The sequence below is a fragment of the Delphinus delphis genome, chromosome 4 (genome assembly GCF_949987515.2).
Source record: "Delphinus delphis chromosome 4, mDelDel1.2, whole genome shotgun sequence".
In the NCBI taxonomy this organism is placed as follows: Eukaryota; Metazoa; Chordata; class Mammalia; order Artiodactyla; family Delphinidae; genus Delphinus; species Delphinus delphis.
In genome coordinates this window covers 79,451,209-79,473,649 of record NC_082686.1, presented here as the reverse complement: position 1 = coordinate 79,473,649, position 22,441 = coordinate 79,451,209, and the positions used below count along the sequence as shown (strand labels likewise).

The following is a 22,441-nucleotide window of genomic DNA, read 5'->3' as shown; positions in this document are numbered from 1 at the left end:
CGGCCTGCATCAGGTCAGCAGAGTAGAGAGGGAAAAAGTTGTTTACTGTTAGAATCTTATCAGGCAGCTTAGTTCCTATTCTTGTCCTTCCAATTATTTGCCAGCTTATCAGCCTTGACTGGAAAAAGTATGTTATCGGCACCAAAGCTTGTAGGCAGTGGAAGCAACAGGCTGGCAGCAAGTTCATGCCTTAGAATTGTGGGCTGGGGCCTTGGTGGCCAGAGCGACCTGACTCCTCCTTTTGCTGGTGAGGAAACTGAGGCCCCAGGGAAGTGCTCAGTCACACCCTTGTCCCCGCTGAGCTGGAGTTGGGTGTGGCCCTTACTCCCTTTCCTGCTCTGTTTCAAGGGTGTTTTTCATTCTCTCTCTGCTGAGCCTGGCTGGACACATTCCTTCCCCACCCCACCCCCAGGGGCTTTGCTTGGGAGAATTTGGGAGGGACTATAACTTGGAGATCGTTGTTACTGGGCTTGAACCTTGTTCTTTGCACTTTGAAAACAAAGTGATTAAGAAGGTTCATTTTCAGTCTGAGAGTGCTTTGGGGGTTTCTTTCTTTTTCTGCTATTTATTCCTGTCGCTTGTTTGCCGGAACCAAGCTTCTGCACGATAACTTTAAGGTTCTTTGCCTGTGGCGGCCCCCACCCTCATTCCCCTTTTATTTTTACTTATTTTTGCTTTCCTACAAGTTTTCAGGCTGCCAGCATTAGATCCCTTACCAGGTAGATCCTGCTGTTTTTTCTTTCCATCTTAAACCTGCCCATCACAGCCCATCTCATAGAACCCATTAGCGTTTCGTAGCCTTTGTAGCACTTTTTATGTGGCGAATGCATTTTACGGTTGTTTTTTATTACTTAGCTCACAACTGCCATCCAAGAGATGGGTGGGCAGGATCAATCTTGTAAAAGTTCAGGGGTGAAGGAACTTCCCCTGTGGTGCTTAAGTGGTACAGTGAGAATCAGACTCTCAGCTCTAAAGCTCCTGTCTTGTTCCTTCCTTCACTTCTGCTGGTGAGCAGGAGATAATTGATGTGAAAGTCTTTAGCAAGCCCTATACACAGGTCAGAAACTGTTATTATTTCATGGTGTGGTAATTGGTAGCATTAGCTGCCCGTCTGTGACTTTGGAAGGCACCTGAGAATCTGGTTGGAGACCCCAGAGCCCTGAGGATAAGGGCTTCAGATGCTATCATTTCAGCAGTACCATCACCAACTTGGTTTTTGGTGTAAGAAAACAAAGACCTGTGTTTGAGTCACACATTAGCCCTGTGATCTTAAGCAAGTTCCAGAACATTCCTGAGCCTCAGTTACCTTCGATTTTAGATCATGGGATCTATCCCAATGCATCTGTGAGAACCAGACATTTCTCTGACAGTGCTTTAAACATGGCCGTATAGTGTGTAATGTGGCCGTGCAGTGGGTACACGGGGCTAATCCTTGGTGCCCAGCAAGGTGTCTAGCCCACAGGAATGGCACCTTGTCCTTCTAGAGGAGATTGTGGGATTTAGACCCAGGCAGCTCCAAGTTCAAGTCTTAGCCGTGCGACTTAAGGGAGGGTGCTCCCTGAGGTGGTCACGGCCGATCTGGTGTACTTACTTACTCATTTTTAGACTTCTTATTCATGAGGGCATCACTGTTGACAACAGTCACTTTGCGAAGTGGGGCGAGTACCACAGACGTTCACAGGCATTTCCAGGCTATGCAGAGGGATGGTTTGTCACCAGTGAATGGCTGTCCAGTGTTTCTTCTTCTCCGTTGTGATCCTCCAACTCTCTCTTGGTTTTTTAATTTTTTAAATTTATTTTATTTGAGAAAAATCGGCTGACATCTTTATTGCTTTGGGGAAGGGGGTCACCCAGGAGCTCTTGGTGGGCAGGTCTGCTTCCTCTTCACCGTCACAGGCTTCTGGCAGCGCAGGATGGCGCTGGCTCTCCAGGGGTCGGCCAGGCGCCAATCTGTGCGGTGCTTGTTCTTTTGGATCACGTGCCGGATGCTGCTGCGTGTGGCCCGGGCGTTCTTGTTGATGGTGGTCCGCACATAGGTGGCCGGCTTTTGCGGGCCGCATCACCGCTTCATCGCTACCATGACCCCTTTGCTATCCGCCGGCTGCACACCCACAGTCTTGCGGTGAATGGGCCCGTTGTGGCGGAAGGAGTTGCGGGCCTTTAGGTTACTGGGTTTGGTGCTGTACGTCTCCTTGTTCCTCTTGATCAAGAAGGTGGAGCAGTTCCGGACGACCAGCCATTGCAGGCGCGCGGACATGGCAGCAGCTCCTCTGGTTGCGGAGGCTGCAAAGAGGCAGGCGGGGGGCGGGGCCTCTCTGGGGTTTGGTTTGCGCTGTGTTTGCGCTCTGCTTCTAGTGCAGTCGTTGCTTCTTTCCCGGCCTCCCATCGAAGTCTCCAGTAGTTCCCATGGAAAGCTGGTGCTGAGGGGTGGTTCCAGGCCTTCCTCAGAAACTTGTATGGGAACCTTTCACGGGGCAGGTAAGCAAGAGGGTCAGGACAGGGCAGAGGTGTTTCATTGTCCTTCAAGAAGGGTGCTTTGGCCTCATTCCATCCCCACAGTGCACACAGTGGGCACTTTTTCCGCTGCAGCCGTGGTCGGCATTCCTTAGTCACTCAGGCCATCAGCCAGCAGCTTCGGAGAAGATGGCCGTGGGCATGGGTAGTGCGAATTCCTTGGCACTTTCAGGAGACCGCTTTTTGGGCGTTAAGGGAATCCTGTCTTTAATGTTAGTGTCGATTTCCTTGTCTGTAAAAATGGCTGTAGCAACAGTACTTGATGCAGAGGTAGAGGGACCATACTTTCTGGTTTTGCCAGGACAGCCCTGGTTTATGCCTGTGTTCTGGTGTAGTATATATAGCGTCCCCTTCCACTCTCAGAGGTATTCTGATTGGAGGTCACCCTACTTGTTAGTACTGAGTGAGGTTGTGTAAGTCAGGGGTCCCCAATCCCCAGGCCGTGGACCGGTACTGGTCAGCCGCCTCTTAGGAACCGGGCCCACAGCGGGAGGTGAGCGGTGGGCCAGGGAGTGAAGCTTCATCTGCCGCCCCCCATCGCTCACCTTACCGCCTGAACCAACACCGCCCCCCCCATCCCCCCCACCCCGGTCCGTGTGAAAATTGTCTTCCAGGAAACCAGTCCCTGGTGCCAAAAAGGTTGGGGACCGCTGGTATAAGTAATATGTATAAGACCAGGACTAAAGTCAAATGTCAACAAATGTCTACTGTTTTTGTCAGAGGAGATGCTAGGTGCTCAAGAAATGTTTGTTCAGTGAACTGCTTTTATAAAGGTAAAGTTTGAGGATGTTTGAAGGGAATGTCTAGCTTGTAGGCAGTTAGACTTTATTAGGTTGATAAAAATGTGTTAGTACCTGTTTAGAATACAAAAAAAACGCCAGGAGAGTGGTATGGATGGAGGGCTTATTGAGTTCTCTGGAACGTGTGAGGAAGCTTATTGGAAGGGCTGGGCCTTGGATTAAACATGGAAGGACAGGAAGGCTTAGCCCAGGATGTGATGGGGCAGCTAAATTGCTCTGGCTACTTATAGTTAAGAAATAAGATTGAACCTCTGTCCATGTGTGTATTTTATATATTTATTTCTGGCCACACCACACGTGGGATCTTCGTTCCCCGACCAGGGATTGAACCTGGGCCCTCTGCAGTGGAAGCGCAGAGTCCTAACTACTGGACCACCAGGGAAGTCCTCATGTGTGTAATTTAGCTGGGTTTTTAAATCTATTATTTTCTAGCCGATGGCCCATCTTAATAAAGATCTTTAACTGTAACTGTGGCAGGTTAATGCGGTACCAAGTTCTGTGCCAAGAGGTCACCAGAGTAACTTATTCTTCTAATGAGTTTCCAACGAATATGGTTCTTGTTTAGTTTTCAGGAAGAAAAAAAAAAAAAAAACCAGAAATTAAAAAAACTTAATTGGCACCTAGAGCTTCTGTCTTGTTTGATATGAAAATGAATCATTTTCAGGAACTGGAGGAGGGAGTTGCTACCCAGAGGGCAGGGTGTGCCCTGACTTCATGGGAAAGGCAAATTCTGAAGTGACCTGGAGGGTAAGCGGCACCTTTTCTTAGAATGAGGTGAAAGGCAGGTCAGCTTTCCTGTAGTCTGGTTGTTTCCAAACTGGACTTCTCTTCTCGGCTGCAGCAGCTTCACTTCATAGGAAACTATGAGGGTTCCAGTAATGACAGCTGGACAGGACCCTCCAGATACATCTGTCCATCGATCTGATGTGTTTGTGTGTTCATTCATTCCACACCAGGTGCTGGGTGTACCTGTGAATGAATGAGTGAAACTCTAGTCTGGGCTTGGGGGATGGAAACGTGAATGCGGTGCCATCCCTGCCTCCAGAGGTCATTTAAATAATCAAGAGAGGATGTAAAAGTATGTGGAAAAAAATATCTGGTGACTCTAATTGAATGATGACTAACTCTAGGGACCCTGGGGAAACTTCACAGATAAAGGACTATCATTTGATTGGGCCTTGAAGGATGAGTGGGGATTTGTCTAGTGGGCTAGAGGAGGAGGGGGGTCATTGAGCAAGGGAAATAACACGAACAGGTGAGAAAGTGCATGGCACCTTGGAAAACTGGAGTCGTTGGGGATGGGCTGTGGAGTAGAGAGGCCATGGAAATGAGGGTGCAGGGGTGGGCTGGGATGTGGATTGACAAAGATCTAGATTGCTGACTGAGGACTTGAGACTGTGCTGTGAAAGGCGCATCACGTAGGGAAGGGAGGTGATTGGACTGTGCTTTAGAAAAGTGATGGGTTACGGATGGTTGGAGGGGCCTGGTACTGGAGATGGTGAGATGTGCTGCTGTAGTCCAGGTACCAGATAAATGGAAGCTGAAATGAGGTTGAGGCATTGGCTCTGAGGGACAGTTCACAGGTGGAATAGAGGTCACCCAATCTCCTCATTTAAACAAGAGGAAACCCAGGCCCTGAGCAGGTAACACATACAGAGTCCACAGCCCTGGTTCCATCATAATCCCCAGGTGATCCATCCTCTGCCCAGGGTAACAGGTACCTAGTTGCTGAGATAGCCGTTTGTCAAGAGGAAGATCTCCATCACTTTTTATCTTTTAGGAGTTCCATGGAATCTCTTAACTCTGAATGAAATTGGCTCTTTCTAGAGTTACGGAATCTGTGATCACTGGAGATATTCAAGCAGTGGCTGATTGGGATGTTACAGTGAAAACTCAGGCAGTGGTTGAAGACTTGGTCTAGAATATCTTTGAGGTCTATTAACCCTGATTCTTTTTTTTTTTAAATTCCTTCCTTCCTACCTCCTTCCCTCCTTCCCTTTCTTCCTTCCTTGGAGAAGATACTTATAACGGTCTTACCTGGGGTTCCTCTCTCCATTTGGTTCCTCAGGACGATTTTAGCCAAATTGGACAAAAGGCAGAGAGAATTAAAAATGGGTGATTAGGCACTGAGAATGGTGGGCCATAGTTCATGCAGAGTCGTGAGGGACTAACCATTTTGGGGGCAGCAGCAAGTTAATACTCACCAGGGAGACCTTTGTCACCTAGGCCAGCCTCCATGATCCTGATCAAAATGGAATCCACCATACAGTTAATGATGCTTTCGACCAGTCGCCATTTTTATAGTGCTTTACAGTTAATCATGTGTTTTCCTACAAATTACAGGTAAATCCTCACAATAGTCCTGTGAGCAGTTATTATTATTGTTCAAGTTTTACTATCAAGAACCTGAGGCTGAGAAAGATTAAATGACTTGCTCAGGGCCCCAGCTAGCCGGATGTTGAACCAGGACTTCAACTTGAGGTTTCTATTTGCACAATTTTAGATTCCTCCTATTCCCAGCCTGTGCAGATCCCCAGGACAGGCTCTAGCTTTATTCCTATTGATAACTTTAAACCCATTGTGGATCCTGATATAAGATAAGGATTTAATCAGTGCTTGCTGAATGAACATGTGAATGAATAATATAAATGAAGTAATAAATGACAACTTGAGTTTTAAGAATATCTTTAGTAATAAAAAAAACCTAATTGAGCTCCTCTAAACATTAATTAATCTGTTATCAAAAGACAATGAGAAAGAACTCATTTAGAATACATTTACTCAGCTTCATTAAAAAAAAAAAAACCACGCCAGAAAAGCTCCCACCAAAACTCTTTTACCTGAATACCTCTCTCTGATCTTTTAGGGGACCATAACCCTGATCTTAAGCCCCCCGAAAGGGCACGTCCACTTCTCCGTCTGTGTACAATGTTTTCTTCCACTTAATATTATTACAAGAAAAGCTCTTTCTTCTTTTGGCCTGGTCTTTATCTTTTTTATAAATGTATTTTATTTTATTTATTTATTTATTTTTGGCTGCATTGGGTCTTTGTTGCTGCGCTTAGGCTTTTCTCTGGTTGCGGCGAGCGGGGGCTACTCTTCGTTGCCGTGCGCAGGCTTCTCATTGCGGTGGCTTCTCGTTGCGGAGCTTGAGCTCTAGGCGTGCAGGCTTCAGTAGTCGTGCGGCGCGCGGGCTTAAGTTGCTCCGCGGCATGTGGGAGCTTGCCGGACCAGGGCTCGAACCCGTGTCCCCTACATTGGCAGGTGGATTCTTAACCACTGCGCCACCAGGGAAGCCCTATATTTATCTTTTATATAACTAAAGATTTGTTGAAACTGACTTTACCCGTGTGGACACTAGGATAGTTTTTAGTTTTTAAAGACATTTAATACAATTCAATATGTTAAAACATGCATTGTAAACATCAGTGGACAAATAAATAGCTTTTACTTCCTTCTAAATTATTTCCTGAAGACAGTGATTTCTTTGGCACTTCCACTTTCCCGCACATCGGTTACCATTTTGTCCCTTGTGTTTTGTGGTTATGTGACTATGTATCTTATCTCCTCAGGGATGTAGGAGAAAATGCGTGTATGGCTGGAGAGTCAGACAGGTTTGGGTTCAAATCACGGCACTGTATCTTGATAGTTATATAATCATACTGGTTACTTAGCCTCTCTGAACCTCCAACTGCTCGTCTGTGAAAGAGGATAATAGTGCCTTCCATGTAATGTCATTGTGGAAAGGATTCTGTGGTCAGGGTAGGAAAGCACTGAAGCCTGCCATGTGATCTGCTGAAAAATGCTATCATTTCCCTCTTTTCTCTCTTGTCACCCACCAGATGGTAAGACAGCCAAGATCCTTTCCTTTGTATTTCCCCATAGAGTATGACCCATAGCAGGTAGACCTTAAATACATGTTTATCAGCTGGCTAAATAAGTTTTAAGTTCTTTCAAAGGAGAATTATAGGCACAAAGTACTGAATAGTTCTATTACTTTTCATGCTGGTTGCTATTCAGCCTTCAGAAAGACTGTACTAATTTGCAGAGTCATTAGCAGTGGATGAATCTACTGGTTTCTCCATGTCTTCCCTAGAATTTAATTTTATAACTTTATATTTGTCTCTGCTAAATTAATATGTAGGAAATCATATTTCATTATTGTTTCAATTTGCATTCCTTTAATTACTGAAAAAATATCCTGAGAAGTGGTTTAGAGTTTGTGTGTCCCCTTGCGTGAATTCTCAAATGGCAATATTTAAAAATGGTCTGAGCTGGAGAAGGTTCATATGAAAGGGCTAAAAATGTTTAGTGTTTTGAGTTGCCTAAACTTTAGTTTATGTATTCATTCATTCAGTCACTCAATGTTTATTGAGCACCTACTATGTGCCAGGCACTCTTCCAGGGGCTATGCATACCACAAAGAAAAAAATAAGTGAGTAAAGTCAGCGATCTCCACTCCAGCCTCCTCGTGTAATATGTGTGGTGGCTGAGATCTAGAAAAAAGAGATTAATTACCAAAGTCATTCAGCTTGTTCAGTAGCAGAGCCAACCATTTATTTGAACAGTAATTGTGATATTGTATGTTTTGTATCAGTAGCCTACATTGAGAAAGCAGAGTCCTGAGTTTTGATCTAGAAAATATGATCACCCGGTTCTTCAGTCTCATATATAACTCCTTCCTAGAGCTCTTTGCCTCTTACATTTACATTCATTCTTAAATGAGCACACTTATGATTATTTATTTTTTTAAAGATTTTTTTCGATGTGGACCATTTTTTTTTTTTTTTTTTTTTTTTTTACATCAAGGCAATTTATTAACAGAAAACAATAATTTGAGGAGTCCTGTTCACAGACGGCGACCACGGCGACCCCCCTTCCTGCGGGTGCTGTCGGAGGGGATGGGGGTGACATCCTCAATCCGCCCAATCTTCATTCCTGAGCGGGCGAGGGCTCTAAGGGCTGACTGGGCCCCTGGTCCAGGAGTCTTGGTCCTATTTCCTCCTGTGGCCCGGAGTTTGATGTGGAGGGCAGTGATGCCCAGCTCCTTGCACCTCTGGGCTACATCCTGGGCAGCCAACATGGCAGCATATGGAGATGACTCATCTCGGTCAGCCTTCACCTTCATCCCACCAGTTACACGGCAGATGGTTTCCTTGCCAGAAAGATCGGTGACATGGACGAAAGTGTCATTGAAGGACGCAAAAATGTGGCACACACCAAATACATTTTCTCCTTCGGCCACCTGAGGACCAAGGCTGATGACCTGTTCTTCCTTCTTTTCTTTCCCCTTGCGAGGTGCCATTTCTACTCGTCTTATCCAGAATCAGCCACCAGAAAGCTGGACCATTTTTAAAGTCTTTATTGAATTTGTTACAATATTGCTTCTGTTTTATGTTTTGGTTTATTGGCCGTGAGGCATGTGTGATCTTAGCTCTCCGACTAAGGATCGAACCTGCACCCCCTGCATTGGAAGGCGAAGTCTTAACCACTGGACCACCAGGGAAGTCCCCAGCACACTTATTATTAAAATAGGACTAGAAAACAAAATTACCCCATCTAAGCCGTTTAGACCAACTGTATGAACCTTTTTGGACATGTTTTTGGTAAATGGAAAGAAGGTGACATATTTCTCTATCAAGTAAAGTAGTCAATTTAGTTTTAATAAGGCAGTTATCTTCAGGTAATAAAAGTTCAACTAACTTGCCATAACTATCTTGTTTAAAGTCAATTAAGAGCCTCATATACCTCACTTGCTGGGTAAAATTTAATAGAACTTCAGTTAAGCATTTATTGCTTATTTAATTCAAAATTAAGTTAATCACCACAGTTGGTAACAAGCACTGAGTATTAATTAACATTCAGCAAACTATCTTATGAAGTCTAAATTAGATACAGACAGGTCTTGTTTATCCCCATCAGTTTGCAAACACCATTTCCCCACCTCTCACCGCAAAGGGCCTTTGGTTTTCCCATGGCTTTCCTCTTCTGATTTGTCATCTTCATTTTCGTCTGCTTGACACCCAACTTGGGTAAAGGAGGAGGAGAAGAGGTAGGAGTCTATTGTGTTATGGGAACTTCTGGCTTGGGGCGCAGCTGAGAAATTTTTCTGTTCCATTCCATTGCATTCCATTGCATTGCATTCCATTGCATTCCACTGCATTCCATTCTTCAAGAATTGTTGAACACATTCTCTGTGTAAGACATTCTTTTGGACACTTAGGAAGATACAGAGGAGGTCATGTTGACATACTTGGTTTTATTTTCTCATCTTAGAAATGAGAGGACTGGATTTAGGGCATTCATTGAACACATATTTTTTGGCCTACATCTTGTAAGGCACTCTGCTGGGTGTCAGAGATACCATGATGATTTAGACAAGGTCCTTGCTGTTAAGGAAGACATGTAGTCTAGTATGAGATGAGCAGTAGTGGAAATATTGGATAAGGTGCTTCTGTAGAAGCTCTGAGGTCCCTTATTGTTCTATGAGAAAAGGTCTTGTCGCCAAGAAAGTTTGGCAGGTTAAACAGAATTAAATGGGTATCTTTACTGTGGGACTTTTCTGAATCTTTAGGAAACTAATGTGCATTGTGACTTCCCGAGAGGTTTGTTCTCAAAGTTTTAGATCCTAGACTCTCTGCATCACCAGCTTTCACCCCGCCCCTGGACGTTTCTTGGTCTTAGTCTATCACTGTGCTTTGGGAAAAGCCACTGTGAGCCATGGATCCTGTCTCTCAGCGTCTCAGCCTAGCAGGGGTACTCAGGCATGCGCCCTAGTAACCCATACAGGGTTGGAAGTTCTAATTTGTATGAAAGGTGTGCAGAAAAAAGTGGGTGATTTCAGACATAGGGACTTTTGGCTGGGATTGAAGGTGTGAAATCAGAGCAAACTTTCCTCATAGAGGAGAGTTGGGCTTGCGAGAGAGACACAGTTTGTGTAAGTGGAGAGGTCCGGAGGATTGCTGAAGAGTCATCGGGAACAGAACAGTTGTGAAATTCTGACATGGCTGATTTGGTTGAGCCACCCCAGCATGTGGATACAACTTAGACCAATTTTTGTTATAGCCTAAATCTGGAGAGGTAAGAGGCGGCAGATTTTTTGGTGCAGAACTGTCTGCTCTTTAGGCCTTGTTCCACCGAGTGACTGCCCATCTGCGGGAGGGATCCCTTCTGTAAGGCATCCTGACACCGTCTGGGGTAGAGCCTCTGCCTTGTGAAGAGGCGTCTCTGCTTCTTCATTGACAGCTTCAGTCTGGCAGGTCCGGTTTCCATTTGCCTCATCACATCCCACACTCTCCACCTTTCCTTCCAGCCTAGCGTCCCTTGTTCTGATGAGTCACCTGTGTCTGCATTTTTCATTCTTATCCATCTGTATCATCCTCTCCATCTGAGGCAAGCTACCCTTTATATTCTTCCTGACAAGTCATTTACTTCACTTGAAATAGTGCTACGAATTTTCTCCTGTCCAGGAGCAACCAGCAGATGGAACATGCTGGATGAAGTGGAGGATAACCTACAGATCTGGTCCTCCATAGCAGGGGAGATTTGCCCTCAGTTTGGGTTCTTTCAGTACGCACCTTGTTAACCATGTCTGTACGGAAGGGAGCACAGGCAAAGGAATGGGGAGATCTGGGTTCTATTTCTGGGCACGAGTTTTTCCCCTGTCTGAGCCTCAGTTTATCCATCTATGAAATGTTAGGTGTAGGCCCAGTGTGCTCTCAGGGTCCTTTCAACTAAACATGTTGAGTGTTAGCATTTGCTAAGTCAACATTTGCTGGAGTCAGTCTGGGCTGTTTGATGAGACATACTTTGGAGCCTGGAAATGGGCAATGGGCAGAGCTCTATGTCCATACATGGGAGGTGTGGTTCTCCCATGCCCAGCCTCCAACTGGATTCATTTTCCTTATATTGCCTGTTATATTTTAGTCATACCTCCTTCTCCTCTGCCACTCAAGCTTACCTATTCTTTGCCAACACTCTCCCTGCTGTAAATGTTCCTCTCCTGTTGCCCAACTGGATAGCCAGCCCCCCCTTAGATTCCTTTTTCCCTTCTGGTTCTGCCCATGGAGGGTGTCCACTCTGGAACCTTCTAAAGACAAATGACTACCATGGTGGGGCAGATTGGGGAATGGCGGTCCTGGCCAGCTGCAGATCTTTTCGTGAGACTATCTGTTCTTCAGAACTGTTTCTCTATTGAACAGATATTCTTCAATGAAAGAGACCAGTCTTGCCTAGAGGGAGCCCACAGTGGCAGCGAGAAGCTTTCTGACGTCTCGTTGACACTTGATGGAAACCATAGTGAGTGAGGAACATTATACATTGGAGAGGAAGGTTTTTTGCTTTCTAGAACTGGGCGATGCACTCTTAGGTCCTCGGCATGGACTCTTAGGAAAACTAATCACTTGGAAAGCTGAAGCTTGTTTTGCAGACCTAGAAAAGGCAGCCTGCATGTTTCATTTCACGATCTACCTGGACAGACACTTTAGGGACGAAAATGTCAGCAGGAAGCCTGGCAAGTGACACACCAGAGGCCATAACATGGGCTGGTAGTGCAAATCATCAAGAATGATGTGTCAGGGAGCACAAGACACAGCACAGGCCCAGAGATGTCATTCACGTGTGGAGTCGCCATTGGTAATGGCAGTGAGGTTTGGTTCTGCTCCAGGAAAGATTTTCCAAAGGTAGGAATTTACCTTGAGAATCCTTTGGTTTCCTCTTCTTTGTATTAAACATAACCCTCACCTCTTGGTCTTTGTGATTAGTTCTTTGGATTTTCCCAGTTATATAGGCCTACTTGAAAAAAATCCAGAAACGTTTGAAAGCTGTGTAACGCTTTAAGAGCATGGCCTTTGGAGCTAGGCTGTATCCTGGCTCTACCATTACTACTTTGACTTGTTACTCAGTCTCTTTAGGATTTTGTTGCCTTATCCACAGAATGGGAATAAGACGATTACCTATCTCCTTGTTGTGAGGATCAAGTGAGCTATGTCAAGCCTTTAGAACAGAGCCTGACACATGCCAAGTATCCATTAAATATTGGCTGCTGTTATTATGTGTTATCCTTATAAAGTCAGCAAATTGTGATTTGGAAAAGGTATTAGAGACGAATGAGGTTTTGTGCGTTCTTTTTTCTTGTTTTTTTGTGTCTTTTTAAATAAACTTCATTTTGGAATAGTTTTATGTTTGCAGAATAGTTGTAAAGATTGTACAGAGAATTTCCATACACCCCTTACTCAATTTCTCTCATTTTTGACATCTTACATTAGCATGGTACATTTGTCAAAACTAAGAAACTGACATTGGTACATGGCTATTAACTAAACTATAGACTCTATTTAGATTTCACCAGTTTTTCCAGTAACGTCCTCTTTCTTTTTGGCAGGATACAACCCAGGGTACCACATTGCATTTAGTTGATATCTCCCTTGCCTAGAGTGGCTCTAAACTTTCATTTTTTTTTCCCCAATAGTTAGGGAGGGATTCTTTATAGAAAAGCCTATTACAACAAGTAATGCTGAAGGAATAAACTGGAGCAGCTGTGGATGAAATGGGGCAGGACGTACCCGCCTTTCTTGCCCTTCCCTGCTTTTTCTATTTGAAGAGGCTCTGGTAAAGCAGGGCTTAAGTGTCAGGGCTTAAGTGTCACCATAATCCAGTCTCCTTGTTTCCAAGGAAGGAGACTGAGACCCCTGAATGGGGAGTGATGATGCTGCGTGAAACTGGAAGCCCAGAGAAGGTCAAAAAAGGATCATGGAAATATCCCAATCTTGTCTCTGTTGTTGAATGGATGAGTGAGCAACAGTCAGGGACTCTGGAAGATCTGGGTTTGGATCCAGGCTCTTCCACTCTATGCCTCAGTTGTTCTTATCTGTAAAGTGTGTTCGGCGGTCAGTGATACCTCACCGTACTTAATACTCACAAAGTACCACCGTTTTCCTTGTGAAAGTTACATGAGCCAAGACGCTTACTTTTAGTATAGCCTGAAACGTAGTAGGTTCTCAGTAAATGTTTGAAAAAAAGAAGCTTTGAAAATTAGGGAACTTTATCATTAGAACTGATTTCAAGAAGATGGGGGCAAATTGATACAAAACTAAAGCTAGTCATTCATAAGGAAATCTGTGACACTCAGAAATGGAACCAGTGTTTGAGTTGCTGATAAGTGGGGTATATACTGTCTGCTTTTATTCTTGGAGGCTTTTATCATATAATACAACATTATGTTGCAGTCTGACTTTCACACAAATTGGATCCCAAAAGTTCTTATAGGAATTAAAAATACAAACTCGTGGGCAGTATGTGTTTTATAAATTACAGGAAACAGTAGTGTAACGACATGGCATAGTAAGTACAGTTAAGCCTGCGGCAGGCACTGGTACCCAGGATGAGGCGAGCAGGTGTCCGGCGTCGTGCTCAGTGCCAGGAGAGATGGAGGGAGGCCATCTCCAGCGGGGAGGCCGGGTGGAGAAGCTGAAGGCGTCCAGGCAGTGGCAGAATCCTGGAGAAGTAAACCCTTTGTATATCTTTACAAGATTTTTAAAATTTTAAATTTGAAAGACTTAACTTGTTAAGAGTCGTTTTAGACTCACAGCAAAAGTGAGAGGAAGGAACAGAGATTTCTCATAAGCCACCTGCCCTCTACACATGCAGAGCCTCCCCCATTATCAGCATCTCCTACCAGAGTGGTATGTTTGTTGCCATTGGTGGACCCACGTTGGTACGTCATTATCATCCAGAGTCCATAGTTTACATTAGGGTTTTCTCTCAGTGTGGTACGTTCTGTGGGTTTGGACAAATGTATAGTGACATGTATCCATCATTATATCATACAGATTATTTCACTGCCCCCAAAATCCTGTCATGTGCCTATTCATACCTACCTCTCTCCCCAAAACCTGGCAACCGCTGATCTTTTTATTGTCTCCACATATATCCTTTGTATCCAGCCATTTATGGTTGTGTTGAATGGGACCAACTGACTTTTGGAACCTAACCTCCATTACTTCCCCTCACTCTTGCTTCATCATAACGTTTTCTCAGTCTGGATTGCTGTTTTCTGCCATCATCACCTGTTTGAATCCAAATTGATCTTCAAAGCCAGCACTTCCTCCATGAAACGGGCCTTGATTTCCACCCTTTGCCCCTAAGCAGGAAATAATCCCTTCATCTTATGATCTCCCTGGCCCTTTGTCTGGACTGCATGCAGGGCACTGAGCACGTTTTACCTTCTATTGTAGTTATTTGTGTTCCTATCTTGTTTGGGGTCTTTAACTTCATTCCCGATCCTCTGGAATCTGGCAGACGTATAGCAGACACTTGTCGAATGGATGGACGGATGGATGGACGGATGCATGGATGGATGGATGGATGGATGGACAGGTTTGACATTGCCCATAGTACTCTTAAACTTAGTTCCTTTAGAGTAGGATTTTAAGTTGCTAATCTCTACATCCCCCCAGTATCAGTACTGAGAAGGCGCACTTTTATTCGTTCATTCATTCATTCATTCCACAATAGACTTTCAGGCACTACTTAAGGGTTGAAGCAGTGAATAGTCCATTGTTGATAGTCGGCATAGAGAATAGAGTATTCTTTGGGATATGTTTTTATTCTTGTAAGGTTTATCTGGAATTTTTTTTTTTTTCTTTTGACACAGAAGGACCAAGCAAGAAATGTTTTGTTTCATCTACGTGTGTTATTGGTGTACAAAGCAAATGCTCTCTCATTCCTTCAGCTGGCTTGGTAGCAAAGAGAGATCACTGGGCTTAGAAAGGCACCAGGGTATCTGGCAGTCCCTTACTGACTTCCTTAGGAATAAGTCCTCATCCCAGTTTTTTTAAAGATGCTGCCAGGATGCCACAGTGCTCATGGTTGGGCTTCCTTGCTAATGCCTCTACTTTTATTTTTTTAATATAGTGACAGGATGCATACTGCTGAGGTGGTAAATGGAAAAAGAAGTGCAGTGGAGTTAACTGTCTGTTTCTTGGGGCCTTCTGTATTAGTCACAGGAGGAGGTGTCAGACATGGCCAGATGAGAGAGCCAGCTGACTGAAGTTCACGTCAGATGGAAATCAGAGTGGCAGAATTGGGAGGACTTTGATGATGCTGAACTGCAGACGCTTAAGGTTCTGAGTTGTTAGGAATGAAAGGATCCAAACATCATCTAGTGTCATGGTTCTCAGACTCAAAGGAGCACTAGAGTCATCCTGGAGGGTTTGCTGGACCCCATCCCAGAGCTTCTGATGTAGTAGATCATGAATCTGTACTTCCGACAAGCTCACGGGTTGTGCCAGTGCTGATGAGAACCACTAACCTAGTCCAACTGCTAGTCTGTTGGTTTTTTATAGATGGGGAAATGAGATGCAGAGGTATGTGGAAAGGACTTGCCTAGAGTCACACAGCTGTCAGGAGCAAGGCTGGAGTGAAAACCATGAATCCTGGTTTGAAGTCATTTCCATACTGTCACCAGAGACTGTCCAGGAACAATATTATTTTTAATAATAAAATAATTATTTAATTTTAATTTAATTTTATTTATTTTATTTTAATTTTTTTTATTTTATTTATTTTTAATTATATAATTTATTTGCAGGGTGATGGTTTGGTTTCACCAGCTTTGCCTGATCTGGTCACAGACTTATTTTTCATGGCCTTCCATTTACTTGTCTCCACCTACATATTCTTATTCAGTTAATCCCCATTTTTGGCTACTGCTGTGCACTGGGAATTGCACTTGAACCCGAGGTGCTGTAGCACTGTGGTAGTCTGAAAGCATGGGCTTCAACTAGTCTGACCTTGAGTAAATTACTTTTTCACTTTCTCATCTGAAAATGAGAACAGTAACACTTCCTAGGACTGTAGGGAGAGTGCTGAGCATGTACCCGGCCTTCACTCTGTGAATGGTAGCTTTTGTTGCCATCATTATTACTAAAGATGGTAAGATGTGGTCCCTACCCGCTCGTGCATAGGTGGCTTCCTGAACTCTACAATTGAGAGGAAGTGGGAAGTAGTGGAACAAACACATGGCTTGGAATTAGGAGAGCTGAGTTCAAGTCTCAGCTTTGCCACTTACTAGCTGTGTGGTCTTGGGCAAGTCACTTGACCTCTCTGAGCTATAATTTGTAGCAAGTAGACTTAGTTTATATAATAGAAGAGCATGATGAGCAAGAAAAAGGACAGAAATTGGGAAAAGGTGGAAATCTGTCTGCCTGGTGCAAGTTGCGGGTTGACGGGGAATGCTTCTTATTGAGGAAGAGGCCAGTAGAAGGAGCTGGGCGACATGAGGCTTGGTGTTGGAAGGGGCAGCAGGCCTGGGGGTGGTCCAGTGATGGTGGTCTGGGCCAGCCAGCCCAGAGAGGGGCTTGCCTGCAACCCCGAAGAGATGTCCTCACTCCCATGTCAGGGACCCCCACCCGTGGAGAGCCCCCAGGACTGGCAGGGAGGGGGCTGCCAGCATTGGAGCATGGCCAGAGTCATGGCATCTGCTTTGGACTAGGGCCTGGAGGTGCACTCATGGTTCTGCACTCTGAACCAGCACAGGATGAAAGACAGTGCAGTGAGCAGAACCCAGGATTGACCTTGGCACCTTGGTTTCTGGGCTCATTTAGCAGCAAATAGATTAGATGAGAGAGGTACTGGATTTGATCGCTCTGTCCTTCATGATTGGTCCGGGAGCTGGGAGAGGCCTGGCTAGAAGTGGGGGTGGTTCTGGGGAAGATAAAGATGAGGTCTCCCACAAGCCTCAGGTTCCTTATCTGTAAACTGGGAGTGATGGTGATTATGCGATGTCCTCCATTCTGTCTGGATTAAGAATGAAAGTACCTGTCTGTGGGAAGACACTTCATGGTTATGAAATACCAGAGACCTGCGTGGTGTTCGTATTATAGGGCAGCACCAAAGAGCTGCAGGAGCAGGAGAGATGGGGGGATGGAGCTGCTACAGGAATCTGGGAAGTCATCCTGGAGGACGACAGGGCCGCTGGGAGGATGGGAGTATGTGTGTGAGGACTGTGTAGGGTTGAAGCATCTACGAGAATGTGGCTTGTCCCGGGCTGATTCAGTGCACATTCTTTTCTTTTCACATCCATGGAGCTTTCGGCTCAGGCGGGCCTGGGGGCTCCGATGGGGCGGACCCTGCAGCACCCTCGGCTCACACGGGTGAGGAGAGCGAGGCTCTTGGGGTCTCACTCCGACAGGGGTGTCAGGGCGGTGAGTGGTGCTCCCAGGGTGTCCAGGCTCTCTTGTGGCTCCATAGCCAGTCTGTGCTTGGAGAGACCTCAGGGATTCCGCTCATTTCACAGGTGGGGGGAGTGATCCACGATAGGAAGTCTGTGCCCCGTTGAGTGCACCACACGCCCCTGGGAAGGGCCCCCGTGCTCCTCACAGCCCCCTCCCCTCATGCTCCTTCTTCCTCTGGCAGGTTCCCCTCGCACCATACTCCACGTAGGCCGACCCCCCATATCTTGCCTTCTCCACCCATCTCGGTTGGTCTCTCTTCTCTGCTGTCTGGGAATACTCTGAGCTCCTGGCTCCTCGCCTCCCACGTGCTCTTCCAAGGTCTTGGAATCTCTCTTTCTTCAGATCTTCACTCAGGACAGTACGGTATCATTCTTCCATTGTTTGGCTCCTACCCACTGCATCAAACCTCTCTTCCTTGGTTGGAATTAAACTCTAGGTGATCATTTACCTCTTTGGTTCCCTCAACTGTGGGTCACACTGTTGGTGAGTCAGCGTGAGAATCCATCAGGTGTTTTGCTTGGTGTAGAAGGAGAGTCGTAGCTGAGGTGTGGAGCAGAGGACACGTGTCGACTCTGTGTCCACTGTCTGCCATTCCCGGGACAGGTTGAGAAGATGAATAAGGTACCCTTTCGGCCGTCTGCGAGGTTGTGGTCGACACAGGAAACAGACATGCAAACCAGATTGGGGCAGCGGGCGAAGCAGCGCCGGGTGTGTGTGTGTATAAGACACAGAGGAAGCGTCCCGGCAGCTGAGTGATGGAGAGAGCCCGTCAGGGTTGCAGATCAGTGGCTCTGCAGACATGCAGAAATGTTTGGCCATCAAAAAAGAGAAAGAGAGACATTTGCGAGCGTTGATGTGGGCCCTACAGAGCCACAGTCTTCCCCATTCCCTGTTAACCTTGGCGGCGTGCTCAACCCAGGGCTTTTGAGTTTGCCATCCTTGAGGACTGTGCAGAATCTTCCACAGCGGCCTCCTCTTGCATTGCCTCCCTCTCTGGCTCATCCGTGAACCTCTGCCAGGCAGCCCTGCGATCTCCCCCCGGGCTCCTGCCTCAGTGCTGCAGCTCATTTCCTGCCTTGGCTGCAGGGCCCCTGGAGGCTGGGAGGGCTGGCCAGACTGATCTCCTTCCCCTGGCTTCCCCTGTGATTCCGGAGCCCCTGCCCTTCTGGGGTGCCCATATCTTGGACACACTTGTTTGCCCAACACATGCTCTGCACTTCTAAATTCCTCCCTTGCTCTCATATGTCCATTGAAAGCTGTTGTGAGTAGGTCCTCTTGTCTCCCACCGACACCCTTCCTTTTGGTTTACTGGAGCCCCATTTCTCATCCTGCTGGGAAGCCAGTCTTGAATGGGACTTTAGCACAGCCTCTTCTCTCCTCCAAGATCATGACCTCCTGCTAGAGGAGGGACCCGCCCTTGCTGGCCCTGTCTTACCTCATCCGCCTTGTTCCCCTCGTGTGAGGCTTTCTTCTTCTCCCTCCTCGTCCACTCAGCCTCCTGCCTTGGGTCCGCTGGACAGAATGGCACCTGTTCCTTTGCCTGGCATCTGTGCCTCACACTCAGAAGTAACTTGTGAAGCAACGCAGAGGCTTAGTTGGGTCTCCTTTTAGGAGGAAGTCAGAATGGCCTCTGACAATGCCTGGGACAATAGGAACTTGTTGGTGTGACTTCCCAATTAATTTTATTTCTAGGCACAAATACATGCACAGCCTTGTCAGGAGAAAATGAAGGAGAATCGTTTTGTGAGTGGAGCTAAGTGGAAGACACTCGCCTACCAGTTTTCTCCCTGGTCTGCCTGGGCTTCTGCGATCCCCATCTCTGCTTTAGGGTAGGCATTTCTCCTCCAGCTTCCCAGCTGGCCTCTGCCTTCCCTGCTCACCGTCTCCCATGGCCTGTGGGTAAAATCCTTCCCTGGGCACACCTCTGCTCTGCCATCATCTGACCTTGCCTCGGCTCTAGAAGTGTCTCCTGCCAACCCCTGCGAGTCCCATTCTGTGCTTCAGCTACCGCAAGTGTGTTATTGGTCACCCCGTCTCACACGCCTGTGTCTTTGCACGTGCTTTCCTCTTGGCCTTGGGCCCTTTGTTTCTATTTGGTGAACAACTTGCTCATCCCTCAAAAGGTAGTACAGATGTCTCCTTCTCTCGAACCTCCTCTCAATCCCTCAGGAAGAATTGTGGAAGCATAAAACAGGGCCAAATTTTGTAAGTATTGCTCTAAGAGCAGTACATGCTCATAATAAAATATTTCAAATATATAGAACCAAATAAAGGAGGAAAATGAGACTCATTCATAAATCCATGATTTAGATTCAAACACCCTTTTGTTTTTAATATTACTGAGTAGTGCTTTTCAGTACTTTTTTGTGCATTTGACTGACTTCACGTCTTAACAGTATATACAGTTTTGTATGTTACCATTTCACCAAACAGTGGAGCCTGGGCACCTTTTTATGGCGTTAGGAGTTCTTCATACATGTAATTTTTGATGACTGAATATTATTCTATCATAAGAATATACCATAATTGTTAATTTTTTTTTTTGGTAGCTGACATTTGAATTTCTAACTTTTCATCATTGTAAATAGCACTGTGATGAACATCCTTTTTACCAAATTCTTTATCTGCACCTCTGATTATTTTCCAAGATAGATTACTTGGACATGAGATTGCTTGCCCAAAGTACAAGAACTTTTTTTCACCCTTAATTTCAAAGTAATCCATTGTCACTGAGGAAAATAAGGAACATATGGAAAAGCACAGAGAAGAAAATGAAAAACTACCTGTAGCCACTTTGCAATAACCAATGTGAAATTTGTGTATCGTATCTGTGCATCTCTCTATCTTTCTAGCCCAGGTATTGGCAAGCATTTTCTGTAAAGAGCTGGATGGTAAATATATCAGGCTTTGTAGACCTCATACGGTCTATGTCACATCTTCTCCTCCCCCTCCTCTTCCCCCTCTCCCTTCTTCTTTTTCCCTTTAAAAAATATAAAAACCACTACTGGCTAGAACCCTTACAGTTCTAGCCTCCAAAGTGGGGCCCTGCCGTACATACTACTTTGTGTTGCTCTCCTCCACAAGGTAACTACCTCCTCACTGCTCCTTACGGTTTTCTGTTTCAGGTATTATTAATGGCTTCTTGCTGGAATGCCCAGGACACCTTGGCTCTGCCTCAGACGTAGAACTAAAGCATTTATTTTTTTTTGCGGTACGCGGGCCTCTCACTGCTGTGGCCTCTCCCGTTGCGGAGCACAGGCTCCGGACGCGCAGGCTCAGCGGCCATGGCTCACGGGCCCAGCCGCTCCGCGGCATGTGGGATCTTCCCGGACCGGGGCACGAACCCGTGTCCCCTGCATCGGCAGGTGGACTCTCAACCACTGTACCACCAGGGAAGCCCTAAAGCATTTTTTATTGCGACTGTTTGCTGAGATGTCTCTTTTCCACATCTTATTCATCTCTGTCTTGCCGGCCCCAGCACATGTTGGAGTGGTACTTAGTTGATGCTCAGCAAATTGGTGTGTGAGTTTACCCCTTCCAAATGCCTCTATTCAGAACACTGCTATTCAAGATTTATTTCTCGGGCCAGTCGCATCAGTATTACTTGGGACTTGTTAAAAATGGAGACTCTCAGCCCCACCTCCGAATCTGCATCTTAACAAGTTCCTGCAATGATGTGTGTGTACCATAAGGTTTGAGAAGCATCACTCTAGTGCTCACCTACGCTCTTCTGGGCATATGTTTATTCACAGGCAGCGCTTCCCCGTATTTTCCATTGGTAGGAACCTCCTGGGGGTGGACCATGGGTCTGCACTGATTCGGACTGGCCGGGTTGGCCAACACTGTTTCACAGCTGCCATCTCACCTACTAGAGCCTGTGTGGCTGCCGTTGCTTTTGGCTGGGGGGTGGATGTGATGGTGGAAGGAGTAGGCCTTTAACTAGTACCTGTTGTGTGCCAGGCCCCGTGCCAGGATCTTTACACACATTTTCCCAAGGCTGAGGAGTGATGATCTCAGCCGGAGAGGACATAAGGATTTTTTTTTTTTTTTTTTTTTGCAGTACGCGGGCCTCTCACTGTTGTGGCCTCTCCCGTTGCGGAGCACAGGCTCCGGACGCGCAGGCCCAGCGGCCATGGCTCATGGGCCCAGCCGCTCTGCGGCATGTGGGATATTCCTGGACCGGGGCACGAACCCGTGTCCCCTGCATCGGCAGGTGGACTCTCAACCACTGCGCCACCAGGGAAGCCCGAATTCTTTTTTTTTAATTGAAGTATAGTTGATTTACAATATTGTGATAGTTTCAGGTGTAGAGCATAGTGATTCAGTATTTTTGCAGATTATATTCCATTAGAGTTTATTACAAGGTAATGGGTACACTTCGCTGTACAGTAAATCTTTATTGTTTATCTATTTTATTTATAGTAGTTTATACCTGTTAATTGCATACCCCTAATTTGCCCACTAAGGCCAGTGATTCTTAACCTTCAGAATCAGCCAGAGAATTTTAAAAATATATATATGCCCAGCTGCCACTCCAGTCCTGAATCAGAATTTCTGAGAGCTAGCCTGGTCCCGAGTACTTAGAGAAAATTCCCTAATTTTTGCCAGGCTTCCCTGGTTAACGAACCAGCAGTCTAAGTCAGTATCCAGTTGTGCAGATGAGGAAAGTGAGCCTCAAAGAGATCACTGAGCCTCCGGGATCACCTAGAGTTTAGTCCGAAGCCAGGACTGGATCCTGTGTCTTCTACCCGAGGATGCAGCCCCTGAGCTGCTGACGGGTGGGAAGTAAACTGGGTGAAGAGGAGACAGACGTGTCCCAGGGCAGCGAGTGGCTCAGCAGCCTGGCTGTAGAGGACAGACGTGATTACGTGCTGCTCTTCCCTTTCGTCCCTA

General features: G+C 46.0%; 1 protein-coding gene, 1 non-coding gene and 1 pseudogene across 2 annotated transcripts; all 3 read right to left on the bottom strand.

Moving 5' to 3' along the window:
* Positions 1 to 1,846: 1,846 nt before the first annotated feature.
* On the bottom strand, positions 1,847 to 2,276 carry LOC132424152 (large ribosomal subunit protein eL28 pseudogene; annotated as a pseudogene).
* Positions 2,277 to 3,623: 1,347 nt separating this feature from the next.
* Positions 3,624 to 3,696, bottom strand: TRNAG-UCC (transfer RNA glycine (anticodon UCC)). The gene has a single exon. It is a non-coding gene; the product is annotated as a tRNA-Gly (tRNA).
* A 4,404-nt stretch (positions 3,697 to 8,100) lies between these two features.
* Positions 8,101 to 8,649, bottom strand: LOC132424151 (small ribosomal subunit protein uS11). The gene has a single exon (XM_060009963.1). The coding sequence runs from the start codon at positions 8,617 to 8,619 to the stop codon at positions 8,164 to 8,166; it is 456 nt and encodes a 151-aa protein (XP_059865946.1). The 5' UTR covers positions 8,620 to 8,649; the 3' UTR covers positions 8,101 to 8,163.
* Positions 8,650 to 22,441: the final 13,792 nt, after the last annotated feature.

What these genes read in the sequence shown, in the direction of transcription:
- LOC132424151 (XM_060009963.1), bottom strand. Translation starts at nt 8,619, where the DNA reads ATGGCACCTCGCAAGGGGAAAGAAAAGAAGGAAGAACAGGTCATCAGC.